Below are 24,697 nucleotides of genomic sequence, written 5' to 3'. Positions count from 1 at the left end.
GGAAGGCTTTTGATTATGTTGATGGGATTAAATTATTATATCTTCTTTCACAGAAATGCATATGTGACAAACTGTTTAAAGAGTTAAAGAATATGTATGAAAACGTATGTGCTTGTGTTCGTATCGGACATTTTAGAACTGACGCATTTCAGACTTCAAGTCGCTTCCGACAGGGCTGTATGTTAAGCCTACTGTTATTTGTATTCGTTACAAACCAACTTGCTACAGATTTAGATAAAAGTGGTATTTTTGTTCATGAGTTTATTGATGAAATCAATTTGTTCCTGTTTGCTGGTGACATTGTCTTAGTAGCGAACTCTGTCATTGAGTTGCAGACAATATCAGATAAATTGGAATCTTTTTGTGATATTTGTATATGGGTAAGTATTGTATTCAGAAATGACGGTGTTGTCAAACGAGTTGATAAATGGTACAGTAACTATAAAAATACAGAAATGAAAAAGATTCAGAAAAAAACTTCCGAGATTGACATATATTATAAATACTTGGGCATTGTCTTTTTATCTCGTCTTCCATGGTCTAAGGCCTGTGAAACTCCAGCGACTAAGGCAAAGAAAGCAGGTTTTCCTATATTTAAGTTAACTAAGCTTTATCCCTATCTATCATTTAAGGTATTTGTTTCTATATTTGATAATAAAAGCCCCGTTTGCATATTATAGAATTGAAATATTTGGATTTACATTTAGAGAAGTCTAGAAAAAGTCCAAAGTTTACGAGAGATATTTGTAATGTTAATCACAATAAAGCATGGTCTAATGCTGTTCTTGGTAAGGTTAATTGGGCATCGCATGTGAGAATGCTGTTGCTTTAATCAGTGTTGGTCATGCATGGTGATGTGGAGATATTATGGAACTATTCAGGTGAAGATGTATTGACACTGTCAACAGATTACTAATAGCAATTCTGTGTTCTTCAATCATAAAGCGTGTTATAAATCAACATTGGGAACTAAACTCTATGTAAACTCATGAGTTGATCAGGGCCTTGTTAGAGTATTGGCGAAACCTTCACATGGTTTAAAAGTACAAAAACATCATTTCAGAAAAAAGTTGATAAAAACTGAATTAATGCTTCAAATGTGATAATTGTACCGGATATTTTCCTAATTTAAGTTCAAAGCGAATCCGTTGATCAGGCGTACAGCTGGATCATCAGTGCTTCCCATGGTCAACAGTACATTCGGTTTGTTTGGCTTCCATGGGATAAAATTCGTGCGGATTCCGGCTTAGTATAGGCCTCGAACGTCCCAGGGTGGTCGTCAGAGGCGACTTAATGGATCGGGGCGTCAGACTCTGTGATTTGACTGACTGCAATCGTACACCGACGACGTTGATGGTTGCTTGCTTGCCGTAGGAGGCGACCAATGGAATCATGTGGTATGGGCTCGCTAACGGAGTTGATGCATGTCATCGTATCTCATTTGCGTAGATCGATGTTCATGATGTCAATCACTGGATTGTCTGGAATTTTACCGAGTGCGGCGTTAAACAACAAACTAACACAATAACATCTTTGGATTGTTGGCAGACTCATTTATTTACAGACCGCTGTCATATTCCTAAAGAGGCGTTAAAACAAACCCAACAAAAACAAAATGGTATAAACATTCTTCGTTCCAAGATGATGTTGTATTGAGATGAATAACCACTATTAATGTATGACCCGTCTCTTGGTCATCCAGCCCAGCGGTCAAGCGCTGGACCTTATTCGATTCCCCACACAATTACCTGCAGTGACACAACAAGGCTGGACGTCCAACCATACTAACTCACTCTATGTATATGCATACTCACATACGGACACGTCGGAACCTACACGTCACGCTGGAGTACATCACTGAGTTTTTTCCGTCTTGACAATTATGAAAAAAACAACAACAACAAAAAACACGTCAACGCCAGAGAATAATCACTCTCGTTTATCGCCGAAACATATTCCATTGGGCGTAAAAGGCAAATTAGTAGTGATAATTATATGAATTGATCACTGAAAAATCAGTGATCACACCATGTGTCCTGCTTTACCGACAGCACCCGACACTCACATAATTTACACTTAGTGTTTGTTCTTTTGAGTAGCCACAATATGAGATATTTCATTGCGCAAGTTTTCGTTAGCGCGGACAAACATGGAGATTCGAAGGTGAGATTCAGTGGCCGGTTGCTGTCGCCGTCTTCGTACTCGGTTGCCCAGTTTCACTTACCAGTTTGGTCACAATTGGATTACAGTAAACTCCGGTTATAACGAACACGCTTATAACGAACTGACGGATATAAGGAACTTACTTTTTAGTCCCGACTATTTGCTGTAGTTATGCTGTATATATGCTTATAACGAACTACGGTTATAACGAACTAAAAATAGTAGTCCCCTTGAGTTCGTCATAACCGTAGTTTACTGTATTTACATGCAGAAATAAAATAGCTGGAATATTGCTGTGTGCTGCGTCAAACAAACCGCAATCACCCTGAAGCAAACATGCTTGTAATTAAGAATGTTCAACAATATTTTATAAATTAATTAGTCAACTTTATCTGTACTCAAAACCGTATCCACAGCTTATAATTAAAAATCATGTTTAATAATAATGAAATTAATATCCAACACCAGCTAAATAAGCTCTTGATATTTTCATGAGAAATTTCCTAAAAACTCGACCTCGAAAATAAATCGAATATAGCCACCAGAAGTTCGCACTATCGCAAGTTCAAGGACGCCATAGAAGGTAATTGAGTGAGTATGGTTTTACGCCGCTTTTAGCAATATTCTAGCAATATCACGGCGGGGGACACCAGAAATGGACTTCACACATTGTACCCATGTCGGGAATCGAACCCGGGTCTTCGGCGTGACAAGCCAACGCTTTAACCACTATAGGCTACCCGACTATTTTATTAATGCTGACAGTATACATGTACAGTCAAGTCCCGTTAATCCGACATGGTTGGCTGCATATGATTATGTCGGATTAACAAGTATGTCGGATAAACGAAATTAAGTATTATCAACAGTCGTGATCGAAAATCTGATATATGTATATATGTATACATGTATGTCCGTATAAAGCTGTGATAGTAGTCCTATGAGTGTATCTCCACCACGTGGGATGTCAGTTTGATTAGTAAAGTCTCCTACTTTGTGATGCTAGTTTGATGACGTTGTGTCATTTTATACCTCTGTCTATATCAATACAACGTTGTAATGTTGTTGTGTGCGTATATGTACCTACACCGACGTTGTATTAAATCGCTGTGACGATATGACGTTCGAAACAAAGCAAAATCATTGTATTATATATTTTCATAGATTTTCATCGATTCCATACCGCGAAGCTTGCTCGTTTTGGTTCAAAATCGTATGGTTTTGCGATTTCTTGAAGGGTCAAGGGAACTTCTTCGGACCAGGCAAGGTATCGGATGCCATGTTGTCTCACCATAAACTGGTACTTGATATCTTTTGCGTTGTGACAAGACAGGGACCCAGTTAAATTGGTACCAATTACGTCATAATCTAAGGGGGATAACTCAGGCCTGTTTAGCTCGGAAAACGAAGGCCTCATAACGGTATGACATTTTCACACTTATTGTGAGCTCGCTACATTGACTGTGAGAAAAATGAGTGTATATTTTCAAACACTGATACTAACTTATTCTAAAATTGCGCTTTGTTTAAAATAAAAAAGAAAGTGATTTTTGCGTGTACACTTCCCCTTAAAGCAATGTTCTCACGCCCACCACCCGGCATTCAGTTGTTGTGCTTGCTGGTTTTGAGCTGCTGTTTAAGAAGATGATGTGTTATTCATGACTTTCAAGAAACATCAATAATGTCTCTCTCTTTACTTGCCCCTATCCCACTCCTTTGGGGACTCTGGACCAGAACAGGTTCCCGGCAACCTACGTGAATGCTGGTCGTAACAGGCGACCAAATGGATGGGGTGATCAGTCGCGGTGACTTGGCTTATTGCGGGTCTCGATGACGTAGATCGTTGCTCACTATGTCGATCACTGGATTGTCTGATCCAGATTTAATTGTTTATAGGCCGACGTCTTATAGCTGGATTGTTGCTGAGATAAACAACACACGCACACGCGCACGCATACACACACGCACGCACACACGCACACACACGCACGCACGCACACACGCACGCACACACAAGCACAAATACACACACATTTGCTCTCTCTCTTTCTTATTCTCTCTCTGTGTCTCTCTCTGTCGTACACACAATGCAAAAAAACAGCGTTGTCAAGGATAATGTTTTATTAATCTATTTTACATTTTGTACATTTGTTGTGGCGGTGGAGTTTCTTCTTCAACCGACTTCCATCACGACCCCCAGCGCCTGCAACAGACACTGTAAATGTCAGAAAAAAAACAGACAAAACAACAAACACCAACCAATAGGAAAGCAAAACAATGATCGACCAAAGAAATAAACAAACAAATTATATGATTACAAATAAACATTATAAAAAATAGATTAATATCTAAAATCATACGACGAAAAGTAGCGAATAAATTATTTTTACTGCAAACAAGAAAACATTATATAATAATTAGATAAAGATCGACCAAACACAAACAAAGTATTGCAATATATAATCATTATTGACACAAGTGAATTAACACATATGAAATAAATTAGCATAAGTTTGTAAATCCTCAAACCCAGTAAGATATTCGTATGGTGACCTTGTATCGTTATTTCATACATATATTCATATAATTTTCACCGCTATTGTGCTTTTTACGGCCAATGATATATGTTTCGGCGCATAATCGAGGCTGGTGTTGACGTATTTGTGTTTAGATCTCGATGTCATATTCTATTGTTGAATATAAATGGAGAATACTCAGAACTACATCACTCTGTCAGTTTCTATACGACGACTCTGGCGCTTCAGAAATAAAACGTTTTTATATTAAAATTATGAGTCAAGTTGAATTAAGGAGATAGCATCCGCGTCATGAAATTTGAGGTTGCCACACTGTATTGGATACCTCTTTTTTTAATTTGGAACGGAACGCTTTAATAAACTGCAAGCTATCTATGGTCCACAAAGTTTGAAAAACAATCTCCCAGTCTATTTCTATCGTGTTGTCTGCACAATATGTATGGCCACACATATTTGAATATTGTAGTTACCGCAAATCTGCATTTTATTACCTATACTTGAACATATAATTATTTAATATTGCCTTCCGTCAATAAGTGAGAACGATAACTTCATACTGTTCTCCGCGGTGATGCGGTCGTCAGAACGGCTTTTTCTATCAGAGATGGTTGTTGTGATTTGACACCACTGATTGACCAGAATCAATTATTGCCCAAATTCATGGCACAATGTCAATTGTTTACTAATATGGATCTTTTATAACTCGCTCAGCTGAGTGTTTTGAAAATAGTACAATAATAATAAATTACTTTTCTACCATTTACCAAGCTGATGGCGTCTAAAACCAACATTCACTTTCATACAAAAACGTTAAATATTTATAAACTATATATATTTATAAACTTCCCGATCCTTCCTCATACAATCAGCCTTGATGGGAGATCCAAAATTCAATCAGTTGATAATGTTTGATTTTTACTCACTGTTTTATGTCTCTGTGTAATTAAAGTGACTACACCATGGAAAATGAGATTAGTGAAACCCTCACACACTTTAACAGATACTAAATGTTCATTCATCAATTTATAATTATAGAAATCGACATATGATACGAGGGACACACCACTTAGGCCAGATAATTTGTTCGTCAGATGTTAGGTTTCAGGGTTTTGTTGGCGTTCAAATGATACATTCCTCATGACAATGTAATTTATATTCATTATCCTCCCTGATCTTAATATATTTTATTGAATATACGTGAGTGAGTACGGTTTTACGCCGCTTTTAGCAATTTTCCAGCAATATCACGGCGGGGGACACCAGAAATGTGCTTCACACATTTTACCCATGTCGGGAATCGAACCCGGGTCTTCGGCGTGACGAGCGAACGCTTTAACCACCAGGCTACCCGACCGCCCCTATTGAATATAAACAAGCATTACCACATATGTCATACTGTAGAATTTTCAAGGAAGGCCAATCGTAAGTGAGTAAGTTGGGTTTAACGCCGCTATTAACAATATTCCAGTTATATCACGGCGTATCAGCTTAATGCGGGCAGAAAACAGGTCTTAGACGTTTTCAGACTAAAGAATGAAATCATTGTACATCTTATTTGTTGACAACAGCATATTCGATTCATAAATTTCTCTTTGTAAAAGTATTTCACTGTTTAACTGTACGCATATTATATGTTGTATGTCTTTGTATCAAGATATATTGTTTGTTTTCACTCATTATCAGTGCATATTTATGATTGTTTATATTGTTATAACATGTAAGGTAAGGAGAAGATCCACTAAGTATTAGTACCTTGTACCCAAACTATTTTCTAAGCGCAAAACTCTACACTAACCCATAGATAAAAAGCCGCAACGGCTGATCCCGTGGCCTTGACCTCTTCGATCTTGAACTTAGAAAGCGTGTCCTTGACCTCATCGCTGACTTTATTACTGAGAGCGTCTAAGCTGAAGCGGCTTATCCGGTTGATAAGACTATCATGCCCCTTTATCCGAAGCAGGTGCTGAACATCAGACCACGTCTACAGAAGAAAAAAAGAGAAAGTTTGGTAATAGCCGATGGCAAGCTCCTGTGATAGCCTTGTCCAGCCCATAGGGAACGAAACACAGGACACTATACTGCTCTAGGCGACTTACCTGCAATGGCCTATCTTCTCCCAGTAGAAGGTACGTTGACCTTAAGACCACAAAACAGATGTTATTAGGACGCTGACAGTCAGCCACATCGGTCACAGTCTGTGATGTTAGCGTTTGCATGACCATGTTATATTGCTTCACACGCAACTGTCGACTCAGGAAGTCTCGGGCCGATTGCACTACTGGGGAAGATTCCAAGTTCTCACTGACGACAGACTCGCTGGATTCAGCGATCGCCTTCATCAAGCTGTCCAGATCGTTGGCAGACCTTCTTTTCTTGATTTCTGTGAAATAACGACATCTGAAGGTACAGGACATCAATAAAGGAGATTATTGGAATAAAGAAGAGGGTGTTATAGGCAAAGGTGTGTGTTACTATGAAGATGTATGTCAAGACTTTTGTCATTGGATTGTGTTATCGATATTGCAGACGATGAACTTCAAAGGAAAGTGTTAGGTCAGATGTCTTCAGATTTTTCTTATCGCCGATCCCTTACGATAACTTACACCAGGCATACTGCCTACGTTTTTTCACAACCATCAAATAGTACTTTTAAGAAAGATAGGTTCATTTTCTGACAAAATACCAACAAGAAGTAAAACTGTCAGCATTGGGCAGTGGCTAAAGTACTTGTATCTTAATTGAGAAATGAGCGTAGCACTTCGCTAGACTGCAAACGACTGAAAATTTGAAATACCGAAATTGAACATGTTAAAGAAAATTCAAACTTTGTTTGACACTTTGGAAACAAATTAAAGACAATTAATTTCAATAGGAACTCTTCTACCTTGCCACGAATAAAGAGGCCGAAATAGATCAGGTATCCATATGCGATGACCAAGTTTACAAGGGACGGTGGGGTAGCCTAGTGGGTAAAGCGTTCGCTCTTCACGCAGAAGACCCGGGTTCGATTCCCCACATGGGTACACTGTGTGAAGCCCATTATTGCTGGTGCCCCACGCCGTGATCTTGCTGGAATATTGCTAAAAGCGGCGTAAAATCGTACTCACTCACTCACTTACACACTCATAATTGAATTAATGATCATATCATCCTATTTGAGATTGTCAGAACACTCAACAGTGGATACATACCTTCCTCGTACAAGAAAGCAAGTGCGGCCATTTCTGGCTTCAGGCTGGTATTCAGATGACCATTACAATGGAGTCCATGCAGAGCCATTTCCAGCTGCTTCCTGTTTCTGTTGTTCATGGCGCTGGAGAGGTGATTCCGTGAGTAACCTTCCTGTGATGCCCACACTGACGAAACAACCAACAACAGATGATCAGCTGGAAACAGTAATGCCATAATATATGGCATGTGACCAAAGAATGATTATTAAATGTTAGCATGTATATACGTTTCTGCAAATTGAATAGGCACGGAAATGTATTTTAGACATAATCAGTTTGTTTCACACATCAACATTTATTTGCTCAATGTATTCCATAATGGCAATCGACCGCCTCCGTGGACTCACAAGCGAGTAACAGTAATTCTAAATATTTGGAGCATTGGATATAGTATCCCAATTCTGATTTTTTTTTCGAGAGTATATATACCACTGGTGGCTTAAATAAACACGAAATGGTTATTCCATGGTGATGTATTTGAAACGGGTTTTGGGTCATCTTTCAAGTGGATACTTTCCTTCTGTCCGGCAGTTTACATCACGTCAATAATCGAGTGTAAACCAGACGTGCCTGAAAGCATTAGCAACAACCAACGCCATCGTGGCACGATGACACCCAATCAGCGAAATCACAGAGCCTGACCACCCAATCCCCTTTATTGCGACAAGCATCGGATACTGGAGGCCTTCATATTTTCTTCCCCGGAATCCCCACAGGAAACATACAACAAGAACACATCACCATTTTAACGCATACCTGGACTGTTGTTATTAAGGCAGATTGTCATATCCTCGGCTACGTTGACATTGGAGCATTTTGTGTCACGGTCGACTTTGTCGAGGGTTGTCGCAAGATGTTCTAGATGTTCCCAGTTCACCAGATCCAGAACACATTTCCTGTCTTGCGTTGGCTGAACACAAGACAATATTGCACATGACATACATGGAGCCAACAGCACCCAGAAAAATGTTGGCAGTCGATTGAAGCCACCTGTACGCGTAAATAAACAAATCCGGAGAACCAGTAGCGAATTAGTCTCATTTAATCATTTAAATTAAATAACCCCCTTAACATGTGAGTGCACGTTACAGCCAGCAATGTTACCGTAACTGTAAATAATCAAGTCTTAGCGATACAAACTAGTGGTTGACAGCATGAGCAGAGATCAACGCCTTCGGGGCTCAAAACCAGTGAGGTTCCACATAGTGATCACTGTATCCTGACCGTAGCCTGATGTTACGACAAGCATTAGGTGCAAGGGTCAATAAAAGTAGTTATCAGAACATGTGCACGAAACTACAGAACGGATAAGAAACTAAAGTATTCACTCCTGCTTTGACCGTTAGTGTTTATGATCTCAAAAGGATAGGCATGTCAACGTCTTTGTCTATCAGATAAAGACATTCTCATAACTGTTGTTCCAAACAACCTGGATGAATGATATTATTTGTATTGTTTTTAAAGTTTTTTATTAACCTTTTTCGAAATATACACATGTTTGTGCTTGAGAATGTAGGTGTCACCAATACTCACGGAGACGAGGTTGCTTACCGTATGCTCTATCTCATACATGTCCGGATGGACTGTGAGGAGGAAGTTCAGGACGTTGACTAAGGTGTAGTTAGTGTGGGGCATCCTCACAAACACCTGTAGAGCGAACTCGTCATCATCTATTTCATCTTCAGGAACACTGACATGGAACACAACACGATTTTTGGCAATCACCTTCTTCACCAATGCTCTCAAGTCACCTGCCGGTAAGGAGTGATGGCGTAGGACCGCTTCAACTTCCATCGGATGGGTATGGTGGAAGTCAAATATATCAGTCCTCGTGGCACGTATTGGCACAACACCCTCGGGATGTGATACACATCGAAGTCCCATACCAACAGAACGTTGTCCAGGACCAAAGCCAAGGGAGGAACGAATTGGGAATGGATTATTCATCATGTTTCTTTCAAAACAGTCCAGTCGAAACTCTGCTAGTGGATTCAGCATGTGCGTAAGTCCTCCATAGATGACAAGTTTGTAGACGCCCAGGACAGGGAGGCGGACGTATATGTTGATGTGATCATCTTTTGCTTCTTTACAGACATACATTTCGAGTTTCGAGTTGTTGAGGATTCTTCCGCTCAGGTTCTGCTTCACAAACAGAATATAGCTCACGTTTGCATATGTTCCGCATTTGTGATTAAACTTGATATGACACATCCCCGATTTAGAAGTCAATGAAGATTTGTGTTCACTTGAAAGCGTCAACCCTGATGTAAAATAAGCACTGTGGAAATAAGGTGCTTCATAGAAGTCGTCCAGTGTCCAAGTCTTCTCGACAAGCTGCCATTCGGGTTTTTCCGGCCAACAGAAATACATGAAATCGTCTGGATCTGGGATGAAGAAAAATTCATCAACAACGTTGTGATCATTATTGTTCATGGAGTCGTGGCTGTCTGGTTCTACCTCGGTCCTCTGTGTGTTGGCTTGGTTCTTACCGTTGATGCCTGAGTAGGCCCTAAATGGGTGGACGATACACCACAATCCATCTACATAGACAGCCGTCCACTTGGAAGACATGCACGCAGGGATGTCTTCCCCTGCCTCGTAATCCTCACTCTTGCACTTTCCTCGTATCATCACACAAGGGATGTCTGCCGCTCTGAAAGAAATATGAAGATAAATGGTTGATACACACCAGTTCTCGCGATCAGTAACTCTGGATTGTCATTATCCTGCCGAGGTGATTGCAAAATATCAAAGGGAACTATGGTGTCTTTGCGTTTGGTAATGGCCTACCATATGGATGTATGATTACCCACACTAGACAGTGACCTACCGTATGGATGTACGATTACATTACTATGGGCAGTGACCTACCATATGGATGTATGATTCTCTTACTCGGGACAGTGACCTACCACATGGATGTATGATTCTATTACTCGGACACTGTCCTACCATATGGATGTATGATTCCCTTACTCTGACAGTGTCCTACCATATGGATGTATGATTCCCTTACTCAGGACAGTGTCCTACCATATGGATGTATGATTCCCTTACCCGGGACAGTGTCCTACCATATGGCTGTATGATTCTCTTACTCGGACAGTGTCCTACCATATGGCTGTATGATTCTATTACACGGACAGTGTCCTACCATATGGATGTATGATTCCCTTACTCGGAGAGTGTCCTACCATATGGATGTATGATACTCTTACTCGGGACAGTGTCCTACCATATGGATGTATGATTCTCTTACTCGGGACAGTGTTCTACCATATGGATGTATGATTCTCTTACTCGGGACAGTGTCCTACCATATGGGTGTATGATTCCCTTACTCGGACAGTGTCCTACCATATTGATGTATGATTCCCTTACTCGGACAGTGTCCTTCCACATGGATGTATGATTCTCTTACTCAGACAATGACCTACCATATGGATGTATGATTCCCTTACTCGGACAGTGTCCTACCATATGGATGTATGATTTCCTTAATCAGGACAGTGTCCTACCATATGGTTGTATGATTTCCTTACTCGGACAGTGTCCTACCATATGGTTGTATGATTTCCTTACTCGGCCAGTGTCGTATCACATGGATGTATGATTCTATTACCCGGACAGTGTCCTACCATATGGATGTATGATTCCCTTACTCGGACAGTGTCCTACCATATGGATGTATGATTCCCTTACTCGGACAGTGACCTACCACATGGATGTGTGATTCTATTACTCGAGACAGTGTCCTACAGTATGGATGTATGATTCCCTTACTCGGGACAGTGTCCTGCCATATTACTGTATGATTTCCTTACTCGGGACAGTGTCCTACCATATCAATGTATGATCCCCTTACTCGGGACAGTGACCTACCATATAAATGTATGATTCCTTTACTCGTGACAGCGTCCTTCCACATGGATGTATGATTCTCTTACTTAGACAATGACCTACCATATGGATTTATGATTCCCTTACTCAGGACAGTGTCCTACCATATGGATGTATGATTCCCTTACTCGGACAGTGTCCTACCATATGGATGTATGATTTCCTTACTCGGACAGTGTCCTACCATATGGTTGTATGATTTCCTTAATCAGGACAGTGTCCTACCATATGACTGTATGATTTCCTTACTCGGGACAGTGTCCTACCATATCAATGTATGATCCCCTTACTCGGGACAGTGACCTACCATATGAATGTATGATTCCTTTACCCGGGACAGTGTCCTACCATATGGATGTATGATTCCCTTACTCGGGACAGTGTCCTACCATATGAATGTATGATCCCCTTACTCGGGACAGTGACCTACCATATAAATGTATGATTCCTTTACTCGGGACAGAGTCCTTCCACATGGATGTATGATTCTCTTACTAAGACAATGACCTACCATATGGATGTATGATTCCCTTACTCGGACAGTGTCCTACCATATGGATGTATGATTTCTTTACTCGGACAGTGTCCTACCATATGGATGTATGATTTCCTTAATCAGGACAGTGTCCTACCACATGGATGTATGATTCCCTTACTCGGGACAGTGTCCTACCATATGAATGTATGATCCCCTTACTCGGGACAGTGTCCTACCATATGACTGTATGATTCCCTTACTCGGACAGTGTCCTACCACATGGATGTATGATTCTATTACTCGGACAGTGTCCTACCATATGGATGTATGATTTCCTTACTCGGACAGTGTCCTACCATATGGATGTATGATTCTATTACTCGGACAGTGTCCTACCATATGGATGTATGATTTCCTTACTCAGGACAGTGACCTACCATATGACTGTATGATTCCCTTACTCGGACAGTGTCCTACCACATGGATGTATGATTCTATTACTCGGACAATGTCCTACCATATGGATGTATGATACTTTTACTCGGGACAGTGTCCTACCATATGGATGTATGATTCCCTTACTCGGAGAGTGTCCTACCATATGGGTGTATGATCCCATTACTCGGACAGTGTCCTACCACATGGATGTATGATTCTATTACTCGGACAGTGACCTACCATATGGATGTAGGATTTCCTTACTCGGACAGTGTCCTACCATATGGATGTATGATTCTCTTACTCGGAGAGTGTCCTACCATATGACTGTATGATTCCCTTACTCGGACAGTGTCCTACCACATGGATGTATGATTCTATTACTCGGACAGTGACCTACCATATGGATGTAGGATTTCCTTACTCGGACAGTGTCCTACGATATGGATGTATGATTCCCTTACTCGGAGAGTGTCCTACCATATGGGTGTATGATCCCATTACTCGGACAGTGTCCTACCATATGAATGTATGATCCCCTTACTCGGGACAGTGACCTACCATATGAATGTATGATTCCTTTACCCGGGACAGTGTCCTACCATATGGATGTATGATTCCCTTACTCGGACAGTGTCCTACAATATGGATGTATGATTTCCTTTACTTGGACAGTGTCCTACCATATGGATGTATGATTCTATTACTCGGACAGTGTCCTACCATATGGATGTATGATTTCCTTAATCAGGACAGTGTCCTACCATATGACTGTATGATTTCTATTACTCGGACAGTGACCTACCATATGAATGTATGATTCCTTTACTCGGGACAGTGTCCTACCATATGGATGTATGATTTCCTTACTCGGGACAGTGTCCTACCATATGGATGTATGATTTCCTTACTCGGAGAGTGTCCTACCATATGGGTGTATGATCCCATTACTCGGACAGTGTCCTACCATATGGATGTATGATTCTCTTACTCGGGACAGTGTCCTACCATATGGATGTATGATTCTCTTACTCGGAATAGTGTCCTACCATATGGATGTATGATTTCCTTACTCGGACAGTGTCCTACCATATGACTGTATGATTCCCTTACTCGGACAGTGTCCTACCATATGGATGTATGATTCTCTTACTCGGGACAGTGTCCTACCATATGGGTGTATGATCCCATTACTCGGACAGTGTCCTACCATATGGATGTATGATTCTCTTACTCGGGACAGTGTCCTACCATATGGCTGTATGATTCCCTTACTCGGGACAGTGTCCTACCATATGGATGTATGATTCCCTTACCCGGGACAGTGTCCTACCATATGGCTGTATGATTCTCTTACTCGGACAGTGTCCTACCATATGGCTGTATGATTCTATTACACGGACAGTGTCCTACCATATGGATGTATGATACTCTTACTCGGGACAGTGTCCTACCATATGGATGTATGATTCGCTTACTCGGGACAGTGTTCTACCATATGGATGTATGATTCTCTTACTCGGGACAGTGTCCTACCATATGGGTGTATGATTCCCTTACTCGGACAGTGTCCTTCCACATGGATGTATGATTCTCTTACTCAGACAATGACCTACCATATGGATGTATGATTCCCTTACTCGGACAGTGTCCTACCATATGGATGTATGATACTCTTACTCGGGACAGTGTCCTACCATATGGATGTATGATTCGCTTACTCGGGACAGTGTTCGACCATATGGATGTATGATTCTCTTACTCGGGACAGTGTCCTACCATATGGATGTATGATTTCCTTAATCAGGACAGTGTCCTACCATATGGTTGTATGATTTCCTTACTCGGACAGTGTCCTACCATATGGTTGTATGATTTCCTTACTCGGACAGTGTCGTACCACATGGATGTATGATTCTATTATTTGGACAGTGTCCTACCATATGGATGTATGATTCCCTTACTCGGACAGTGTCCTACCATATGGATGTATGATTCCCTTACTCGGACAGTGACCTACCACATGGATGTGTGATTCTCTTACTCGAGACAGTGTCCTACAGTATGGATGTATGATTCCCTTACTCGGGACAGTGTCCTACCATATTACTGTATGATTTCCTTACTCGGGACAGTGTCCTACCATATCAATGTATGATCCCCTTACTCGGGACAGTGACCTACCATATAAATGTATGATTCCTTTACTCGGGACAGTGTCCTTCCACATGGATGTATGATTCTCTTACTTAGACAATGACCTACCATATGGATGTATGATTCCCTTACTCGGACAGTGTCCTACCATATGGATGTATGATTTCCTTACTCGGACAGTGTCCTACCATATGGTTGTATGATTTCCTTAATCAGGACAGTGTCCTACCATATGACTGTATGATTTCCTTACTCGGGACAGTGTCCTACCATATGAATGTATGATCCCCTTACTCGGGACAGTGACCTACCATATGAATGTATGATTCCTTTACCCGGGACAGTGTCCTACCATATGGATGTATGATTCCCTTATTCGGGACAGTGTCCTACCATATCAATGTATGATCCCCTTACTCGGGACAGTGACCTACAATATAAATGTATGATTCCTTTACTCGGGACAGTGTCCTTCCACATGGATGTATGATTCTCTTACTTAGACAATGACCTACCATATGGATGTATGATTCCCTTACTCGGACAGTGTCCTACCATATGGATGTATGATTTCCTTACTCGGACAGTGTCCTACCATATGGATGTATGATTTCCTTAATCAGGACAGTGTCCTACCACATGGATGTATGATTCCCTTACTCGGGACAGTGTCCTACCATATGAATGTATGATCCCCTTACTCGGGACAGTGTCCTACCATATGACTGTATGATTCCCTTACTCAGACAGTGTCCTACCACATGGATGTATGATTCTATTACTCGGACAGTGTCCTACCATATGGATGTATGATTTCCTTACTCGGACAGTGTCCTACCATATGGATGTATGATTCTATTACTCGGACAGTGTCCTACCATATGGATGTATGATTTCCTTACTCAGGACAGTGACCTACCATATGACTGTATGATTCCCTTACTCGGACAGTGTCCTACCACATGGATGTATGATTCTATTACTCGGACAATGTCCTACCATATGGATGTATGATTCCCTACTCGGACAGTGTCCTACCATATGGATGTATGATTCCCTTACTCAGACAATGACCTACCATATGGATGAATGCTTCCCTTACTCGGACAGTGTCCTACCATATTACTGTATGATTTCCTTACTCGGGACAGTGTCCTACCATATGAATGTATGATCCCCTTACTCGGGACAGTGACCTACCATATAAATGTATGATTCCTTTACTCGGGACAGTGTCCTTCCACATGGATGTATGATTCTCTTACTCAGACAATGACCTACCATATGGATGTATGATTCCCTTACTCGGACAGTGCCCTATCATATGGATGTATGATTTCCTGAATCAGGACAGTGTCCTACCATATGACTGTATGATTCCCTTACTCGGACAGTGTCCTACCACATGGATGTATGATTCTATTACTCGGACAGTGTCCTACCATATGGATGTAGGATTTCCTTAATCAGGACAGTGTCCTACGATATGGATGTATGATTCCCTTACTCGGAGAGTGTCCTACCATATGACTGTATGATTTCCTTACTCGGGACAGTGTCCTACCATATGAATGTATGTTCCCCTTCCTCGGGACAGTGACCTACCATAGGAATGTATGATTCCTTTACCCGGGACAGTGTCCTACCATATGGATGTATGATTCCCTTACTCGGACAGTGTCCTACAATATGGATGTATGATTTCCTTTACTTGGACAGTGTCCTACCATATGGATGTATGATTCTATTACTCGGACAGTGTCCTAACATATGTATGTATGATTTCCTTAATCAGGACAGTGTCCTACCATATGACTGTATGATTCTATTACTCGGACAGTGACCTACCATATGAATGTATGATTCCTTTACTCGGGACAGTGTCCTACCATATGGATGTATGATTTCCTTACTCGGACAGTGTCCTACCATATGGATGTATGATTTCCTTACTCGGGACAGGGTCCTACCATATGAATGTATGATTCCCTTACTCGGGACAATGTCCTACCATATGGTTGTATGATTCTTTTACTCGGGACAGTGTCCTACCATATGAATGTATGATTTCCTTACTCGGGACAATGACCTACCGTATGGATGTATGGTTCCCTTATTCGGGACAGTGTCCTACCATATGAATGTATGATTCCCTTACTCGGGACAGTGTCCTACCATATGGATGTATGATTTCCTTACTCGGACAGTGTCCTTCCACATGGCTGTGTGATTCTCTTACTCGGACAATGACCTACCATATGAATGTATGAACCCTTACTCAGGGCAGTGTCCTACCATATGGATGTATGATTTCCTTACTCGGACAGTGTCCTACCACATGGATGTATGATTCTCTTACTCGGGACAGTGTCCTACCATATGGCTGTATGATCCCATTACTCGGACAGTGTCCTACCATATCGATGTATGATTCTCTTACTCGGGATAGTGTCCTACCATATGGATGTATGATTTCCTTACTCGGACAGTGTCCTACCATATGACTGTATGATTCCCTTACTCGGACAGTGTCCTACCATATGGATGTATGATTCTCTTACTCGGGACAGTGTCCTACCATATGGCTGTATGATTCCCTTACTCGGGACAGTGTCCTACCATATGGATGTATGATTTCCTTACTCGGACAGTGTCCTTCCACATGGATGTGTGATTCTCTTACTCGGACAATGACCTACCATATGAATGTATGATTCCCTTACTCGGGACAGTGTCCTACCATATGGATGTATGATTTCCTTACTCGGACAGTGTCCTACCATATGACTGTGTGATTCCCTTACTCGGACAGTGTCCTACCACATGGATGTATGATTCTCTTACTCGGGACAGTGTCCTACCATATGGGTGTATGATCCCATTACTCGGACAGTGTCCTACCATATGGATGTATGATTCTCCTACTCGGGACAGTGTCCTACCATATGGATGTATGATTTCCTTACTCGGGACAATGACCTACCATATGGCTGTATGATTTCCTTACTCGGACAGTGTCCTACCATATGAATGTATGATTCCCTTACTCGGACAGTGTCCTACCACATGGATGTATGATTCTCTTACTCGGGACAGTGTCCTACCATATGGCTGTAGGATTACCTCACACTAGACAGTGACCTACTATAAGGATGTATTATTCCCCACACTGATCAGTGACCTTCCCAATAGATGTATGAATCCCCCCCCCCCCCCCCCCTCTATTTTGGTACGGGACAGTGGCTTACCATACAGACCCATGATTTCCTATCATGTCTTTGTTTTAAGTCCTCGTATACAGAGTGAGTAGAGATGATCCATGATAAAAGTGATGCCATAGCTTCAATACTCATTGAAGGTGGACATTATGTATGTCACTCATTATCATTAGCTGTACCATTCAAGTGTGTGATTCCAGTCGATTCACCCAATAATGACACCACAACCCCCATTACAAGAATTAACAGGCGCATGAGGTATTGATGCATTTTCGTCATTACTGATTGTCATGAATCCAATATAGACTACATAACATTAGACGATGCAATCAAATCTTAACTGTTATACAACTACAGAAACATACAGAATTAAGATGAGCCACTTTTACGTTAAACGGTACTCGTGTATACAGAAATACGCTGTTAATCCGGACAGTGTCGTTCGGATCAACACACACGGGTTACCAACCGCAATGGGCCGGAATGCCAGGTTTTCGGGGTGCGGCCTAACGGGTTTAACTGTATACGAAAAACTCACTAAAGCACAAACCTGCATAACAACGTGAAGAACTCAGTATAGGTGCCAAGGTTTTTCTTCATGAGCTTCATGTATCCCCTGGGCGTCATGGGGTCGACGACACCAGGGTAGTAGCTGTGGTAGATCTGCTGGCTGCCCAACCAAGTAAAGATGGCGCGCACCTTATCCAAGTCTGAGACAAGACCGCGTGTCAGGGAGGTCTGTAGCTGGCCATAGGTTGTCTCATCACTCACAATGATCTGCGGAATGAATGGCATATATATATACTACATTTGATAGGCATATTCAGTACTGAGTAGTGAGGGAGTGTGCGACCAAAATGCGTGTGATCAGCTGTCTGTTGGTTTGTTGTTTAACGCCGCACTCAGCAATATTCCAGCTATATGACGGTCTGTTAATAACTGAATCTGGACCAGACAATCCAGTGATGGACATCATGAACATCGATCCACACAAATGGGATACGATGACACGCATCAACCAAGTCAGCGAGCCTGACCACCCGATCCCGTTAGTCGCCTCTTACGCCAAGCATTGTCGCCCTTTACGGCAAGCATGGGTTGCTGAAGACCATTCTACCCCGGTTGTGATTGTGATTGAAACTTGGACAGTGGTCGATAGTGTGATGATAAACTTCAAGCCATCACTCAGGGGACAACAGAGAGAAGGTCCTTCGCAGTGGCCATCCGTTAAGCTCTTACTTCTCACTCATTAGTCATTATGACCCCGCGGTACCTATTCTCCGTGTTACTGCCAAGAACATGTCATGGGCTTTCACTCTACCAATCATAACCTTGCTGCTTCTCCTGACTGGAGAAACGGTAATGGCGTCTCCACGATCTTAGAAGTTTTGTTGCCATAACAGTTCTGGCACGTGGTCCTGTGCACAGCGCACAGATGACTAATCAGGTGAAGTTAAGCAACGTCAGTCTCGGAGAGTAGATGGATGGGTGACCACGTTCAGCAGCTTGACACTTGAGAGTTTTCCTTTGGCTTCGTTCCTGCCCCATACTGACGCACATGTTGTGTCTCCTTTGGCAAGTGACTTTGTTCGAAATGTGCCTCTGTTCACCCAGCAGTGAGTGGGTACCCGGTAGGATGAGATGGTAATGTGGCTGTTAACCTTCTAGCGCCTCGCAGGCAGCTTTGGTTGTATACTCCTCAGGGAGATGAGAATGAAAATCGAGTGCTCACTGATCCATTGATTGGGGTAATAATGTAAGCGACATGAGCACACGAGCTGGTATGGAGTTTGGCGCCATACAAATGGACTCATTATTATTATTCTACTTGTGCAGATATATTGTTTATAATGCTCCCATTCATGATACACATGTACTTACCGCTTTTGACCTGGCATCAATGGTCAAGAAACTTTCGAACTTGACCAAATCGCACTTCTTCAATCTAGACGGCTTTGGAGGTGGATAACCTTTCAGAGTCCGGGGAACCAATATCTGCACACAAAACATTTCAACAACTTCAACACAATCAAACACAAGCAACGAGAATTCATCGAAAATAACCAACTAGCTATGAGGAATTACGGATTCCTGTTCTGTGTGAATTTAAGTGTGACAGATGATCCGTGCATTCGAATTTCGAGTAGGTTATTTTATATATTACCCCTTGTAAAATGAAGAAAACTCATGAAATATCAACCCTACAATGAAACCGATTTTTCTGATGACATAATGATAATCCGTGACGTCATGAACATTGGATGTCCTCTTGTGTATTTTTCTCAGCAAAGGAGCAAAATGACGTCATACCAGTATAAATGATCGCCCAGCACGTGTGCAAATATCGGAAAGTAGATAATATACACTCCTCAAAAAAAAGAAGAAGAAACGCACGGGTAGTATGAAGTTCATTGAACCTGACTAAACAAAAATCCGGTGTATAAATTGGATATATGTTATTGGAAATGTTGGTGGCCTGATTTTCGTCAAACAGTGCGTTAAAACGCAGCCATTATCGATTTGCAATGTCTTAAACGGCATTGTTTTCACACTTGTCAAATGTCATGGAGGAAAACAGTAAAGCAAAATGCACGTGCATGTTATGGCATTCGTAACTCGCGGTAGTGGCTGTAAAAAGGCAAGCATAAGCCAATAATTTGTCATTCAATTGTCAACATTTTTCAAGTTCGAAAATGCCGAGACTCAGCGCTGCCGATCGAAACATCGCCATAGGGCGTATCCAAAGAGGGGAATCGCAGTCTTCTGTTGCACGCCACACGTCCTCCAGAGCACCATTTGCCGCCTTTGGGACCGATACACACAGTTCAATTCCACTGCAATTCCACCTTCTTCCAATCATTGGCCGCCAGAAGGAGCTGTTTCAACAGAACAACGCTCCACCGCCCACAGTCGTGTCACGGTAGACTACCTTCATAATGCAAACATCAACGACTTGCCCTGGTCGTCGAGATCTCCAGATCTCAACCCAATCGAACACCTCTGGAATGAACTCGATCGATGTGTACGTCAACGTCAGAACACGCCGCAGACGCTCCCACAACTGGCCAACGCATTACAAGCAGAATGGCGCAGAATTCCGCAGGACAGAATTCGTACACTTATCCAGTCAGCGCCGAGGAGATGCATAGTCGTGATTGCTGCGGGGGCAATCACACGAGATACTGAGTATAGCGCAACCTTGTGGCCTTATGTGACGTGACAATGAACAGTTTTCAATGCCCTTATACAACGACACCATGTGACGATCGAGCTCCAAAATTTCATATTTGTATCTATGATATTAAATTAAATATATCGACTTCTTGTTTTGAAGAGTGTAATACATCTTGAACTCAAAGAACACGCGAAAACAACCCTGTGACACTGACTCGGTGATGCCCAGATCCGAATTCAAGCTCACAGTGAGACGTCAGATACATATAATGTACAATATCGAAGCAAGTCATAATCCCCCGGTGCTGCTAACATTTACATAGATCTGGTTTTATCTGATGTTGACAGTATCCAGAACGAACACCTAATTAACAGTTCAATTATCATATAAGTAGAGCCTTGTGCGTGATCCTTGATAGGGTGTTAAAACCAGTCGCTACCATTCACACTACGGATTGACAGGTTTTTGTACGCCGATGCGCGACGACACTGTGGACTTCTATCTGTTTCCGCATGCGATGTAGCGCTGTGGGGTCTCATCTTTCAAAGGCAAAGCTGAATCACGCCGTCAGTTGTGACCTATTATATTTATGTAAGCCGTTTGTCGATATAAGGCCATGCTGGCTTTATATGTTATACAACAAAAAATCAGTGTTATTGATTGTACAGTTCAATATTTGTTTCGCCTTTCACAACTGTGTTTGGACAATTTAATTTTACGTTGAGGTTAATCATTTTGTTCTTATCTTAGATTATCTATGATTATGATTTTGTCGCTTTTATTTTAATGATGGGCAAGGTTGCCACACGCATCAATATTTAAGCTATATGACGGCGGTCTGTACATAATATAGTCTAGACCAGACAATCCAGTGATTGGCATCAGGAGCATCGATCCATGCAATTGGGATACGATGACATGCATCAACCAAGTCAGTGAGGCTGACCACCTGATCCCGTTAGTCGCCTCTTACGACAATTATAGTCGCCTTTTACGACAAGCATGGGTTGCTTTAGACCTATTCTACCCCGGATCTTCACGAGTCTATCTCAATACGTTTACTAAGTATTCGCCTGATGAATTGGCAAGAAGTAGCCCTGAAAAGACGTTACACAAAATAACAGAAGTTGTTATGTGTACAAGTTAACTGATTTGTTTTGTGTTAAAAGCGATGATGTATTTGTCATAAGTAAGCGAAGTTCGGGGGGAATCTGAGGGCAAAATAACCAGTGGTTGATGAAATAGTAGACTGAAAAGGCAATTGGGTGGTGAAAATGTGTGACTTTACTGGTTATGTTGATCATGCTACGAATATGAAAGTCTCTAACCTGTGCCGACCCGTGAAGATCCGGGGTAAATATAGGTCTTCAGCAACCCATGCTTGCCGTTAAAGGCGACTATGCTTGTCGTAAAAGGCGACTGACGGAATCGGGTGGTCAGGCTCGCTGACTTTGTTGATGCATGTCATCGTATCCCAATTGCGTGGATCGATGCTCATTGTGTCAATCACTGGATTGTCTGGTCCAGACTCGATTATTTACAGACCGCCGTCATATAGCTGGAATATTGCTGAGTGCGGCGTTAAACAACAAACCAACTAACCAATCCATAAGAGAGCATAAGAGAGAAGGATAGGATGTTTGAATAATCACGTGTTCAATAACAGAATAGAAAGATGGATGATTAATAGTAAACAGTATAACGACATCGGTACAAACAACACAAATCATAGAATGACCTCATTACATATTCTTCTGATGTTACAGTCACTGCAGCGTAATGTTTACCCCATTGAAAACCCTGGTTTGGTTTCCAACAAGAGTACAGTACACCATGCGAAGCCAATGCTTGGTTTCACCGTCGTTATATTAATGTAACATTGCTAAAAGAGGCGTAAATAACCCCAGTACCAGTGAGAAAGGAGTTTTATATAAATCGTTTAGCAAGGCGAGGGGCAAGTAGAAGGGGCTCAATCAATATCCTTGTTTGACCTGTGGAGGGCCCACATATCTACAATGGTACGCTTTTTAAACCATAACTCTGTTTACTCACCGGCGTTATTGAAGGGAAGTCTGGATCTGGTTTGCTTGCGCCGAAACCCATGTCGTTCAAGGCAGATTCAAATACATGCACTGACGAAAACAGTGACCCTGCGCTACTCTTCTATCAATCAGCGTATATTAAATAATCCAATGCAGGAACGGGACTCAGGACAGCATGTCTCCTTGTCTGAGGCAAACGAAGGACTGCCTGCACACGCATCGATATTGGAACATATCCAAGTTGTTAATACTGTACAACACGCTAAGTCACTTGTATTTTTACCGATTGCTTGTAACGCTGACACTGTGAGTTTTCCTCTGCGTGAGATCGCTTGTACTTCCTTATTAAACAGTTCGAGCACTCAGCTTATTACAAAAAGCTGTCCCGTTATGGCAAAGAGTTATTTTTTAAGGTAATGGGTTCCAGCGCATCGGGTCTTATACGTGGCCATTGACTCCAGGAATGGGATCAAAAGCAATGCCAGTAGCTTATCATTAATGATAATCTGATTTACTATCCTCTGCGCCACCGACTGATGCCTTATGGTGGTATTTACACATATATAACCAAATTGGTTGGAAATAATAACTATTCTAAAAGTTCAATCTTGTTGCGTAGCCCAAGTCTTTTGTGTAAGACCTGAAGTAGAATCTGAATATCAAGTTTGTTTACAATGTCCATATTATGACAGTTTGAGACGTAATGTTGTACCTTATCATTTTTACACAAATGTAACTATTGATAAATTTGTAACACTCTATACATCTAAAATCCCATGCATAATTAATGCTTTAGCTAAATTTATATTTCGTGCTTTAAAATTGTCTAATTCTGATATCATGTATTGTATAATGGGCCGGTGGCCCCTTTACAGAAATAAAGCTCTCTCTCCCAAGCGAGATTGCAATATATTGTGCTTGATTTAATACCTTCGACACGAGTGGCTCAGTCGCAATTCGCTGTGCAGAGTTGCATCCCTTGGATACGCCAGAAACATGTGGTTGTGGGTTCCAGTCCCGGGGAGCCCCGATTATGTCTCTAGGTCTGTCAGCACCATACCCGTGCTCGTGGGGTTAATTAAAGTGGCAAACGTCTGGGACCTGTATCACCTCGGGCTTTTATATATATATATATATGTGTGTGTGTGTGTGCGTGTGTGTGTGTGTGTGTCCGTCCGTGCGTGCGTGCGTGCGTGCGTGCGTGCGTGCGTTGGTTACCTCAGCATAAATCCAGTTATAAGACGACGGCCTGTAGACAATTGAATCTGAATCAGACAATCCAGTGATCGATATGGTGGAGCAACGATCACGTCATCGAGACACGCAGTCTCCGCGACTGATCACCCCATCCATTTGGTC

At 41.8% G+C, this 24,697-nt stretch overlaps 1 protein-coding gene across 1 annotated transcript; it reads right to left on the bottom strand.

Annotated features, from left to right (window-relative positions):
* Nucleotides 1-4,300: 4,300 nt before the first annotated feature.
* Nucleotides 4,301-23,534, bottom strand: LOC124115578 (hillarin-like). Its single transcript, XM_048392038.1, has 9 exons — nt 23,349-23,534; nt 20,003-20,116; nt 18,672-18,898; nt 9,482-10,583; nt 8,687-8,840; nt 7,892-8,056; nt 6,797-7,080; nt 6,496-6,681; nt 4,301-4,366 (listed from the first exon to the last, which is right to left on the bottom strand). The coding sequence occupies exons 1-9, from the start codon at nt 23,397-23,399 to the stop codon at nt 4,337-4,339; spliced, it is 2,313 nt and encodes a 770-aa protein (XP_048247995.1). The 5' UTR covers nt 23,400-23,534; the 3' UTR covers nt 4,301-4,336.
* Between the last annotated feature and the right edge of the window lie 1,163 nt (nt 23,535-24,697).

Source organism: Haliotis rufescens, unplaced genomic scaffold (genome assembly GCF_023055435.1).
Source record: "Haliotis rufescens isolate VD_foot unplaced genomic scaffold, xgHalRufe1.0.p SCAF_106, whole genome shotgun sequence".
In the NCBI taxonomy this organism is placed as follows: Eukaryota; Metazoa; Mollusca; class Gastropoda; order Lepetellida; family Haliotidae; genus Haliotis; species Haliotis rufescens.
Note: the sequence above shows the minus strand (reverse complement) of the source record. Positions and strands in the feature narration are given on the sequence as shown.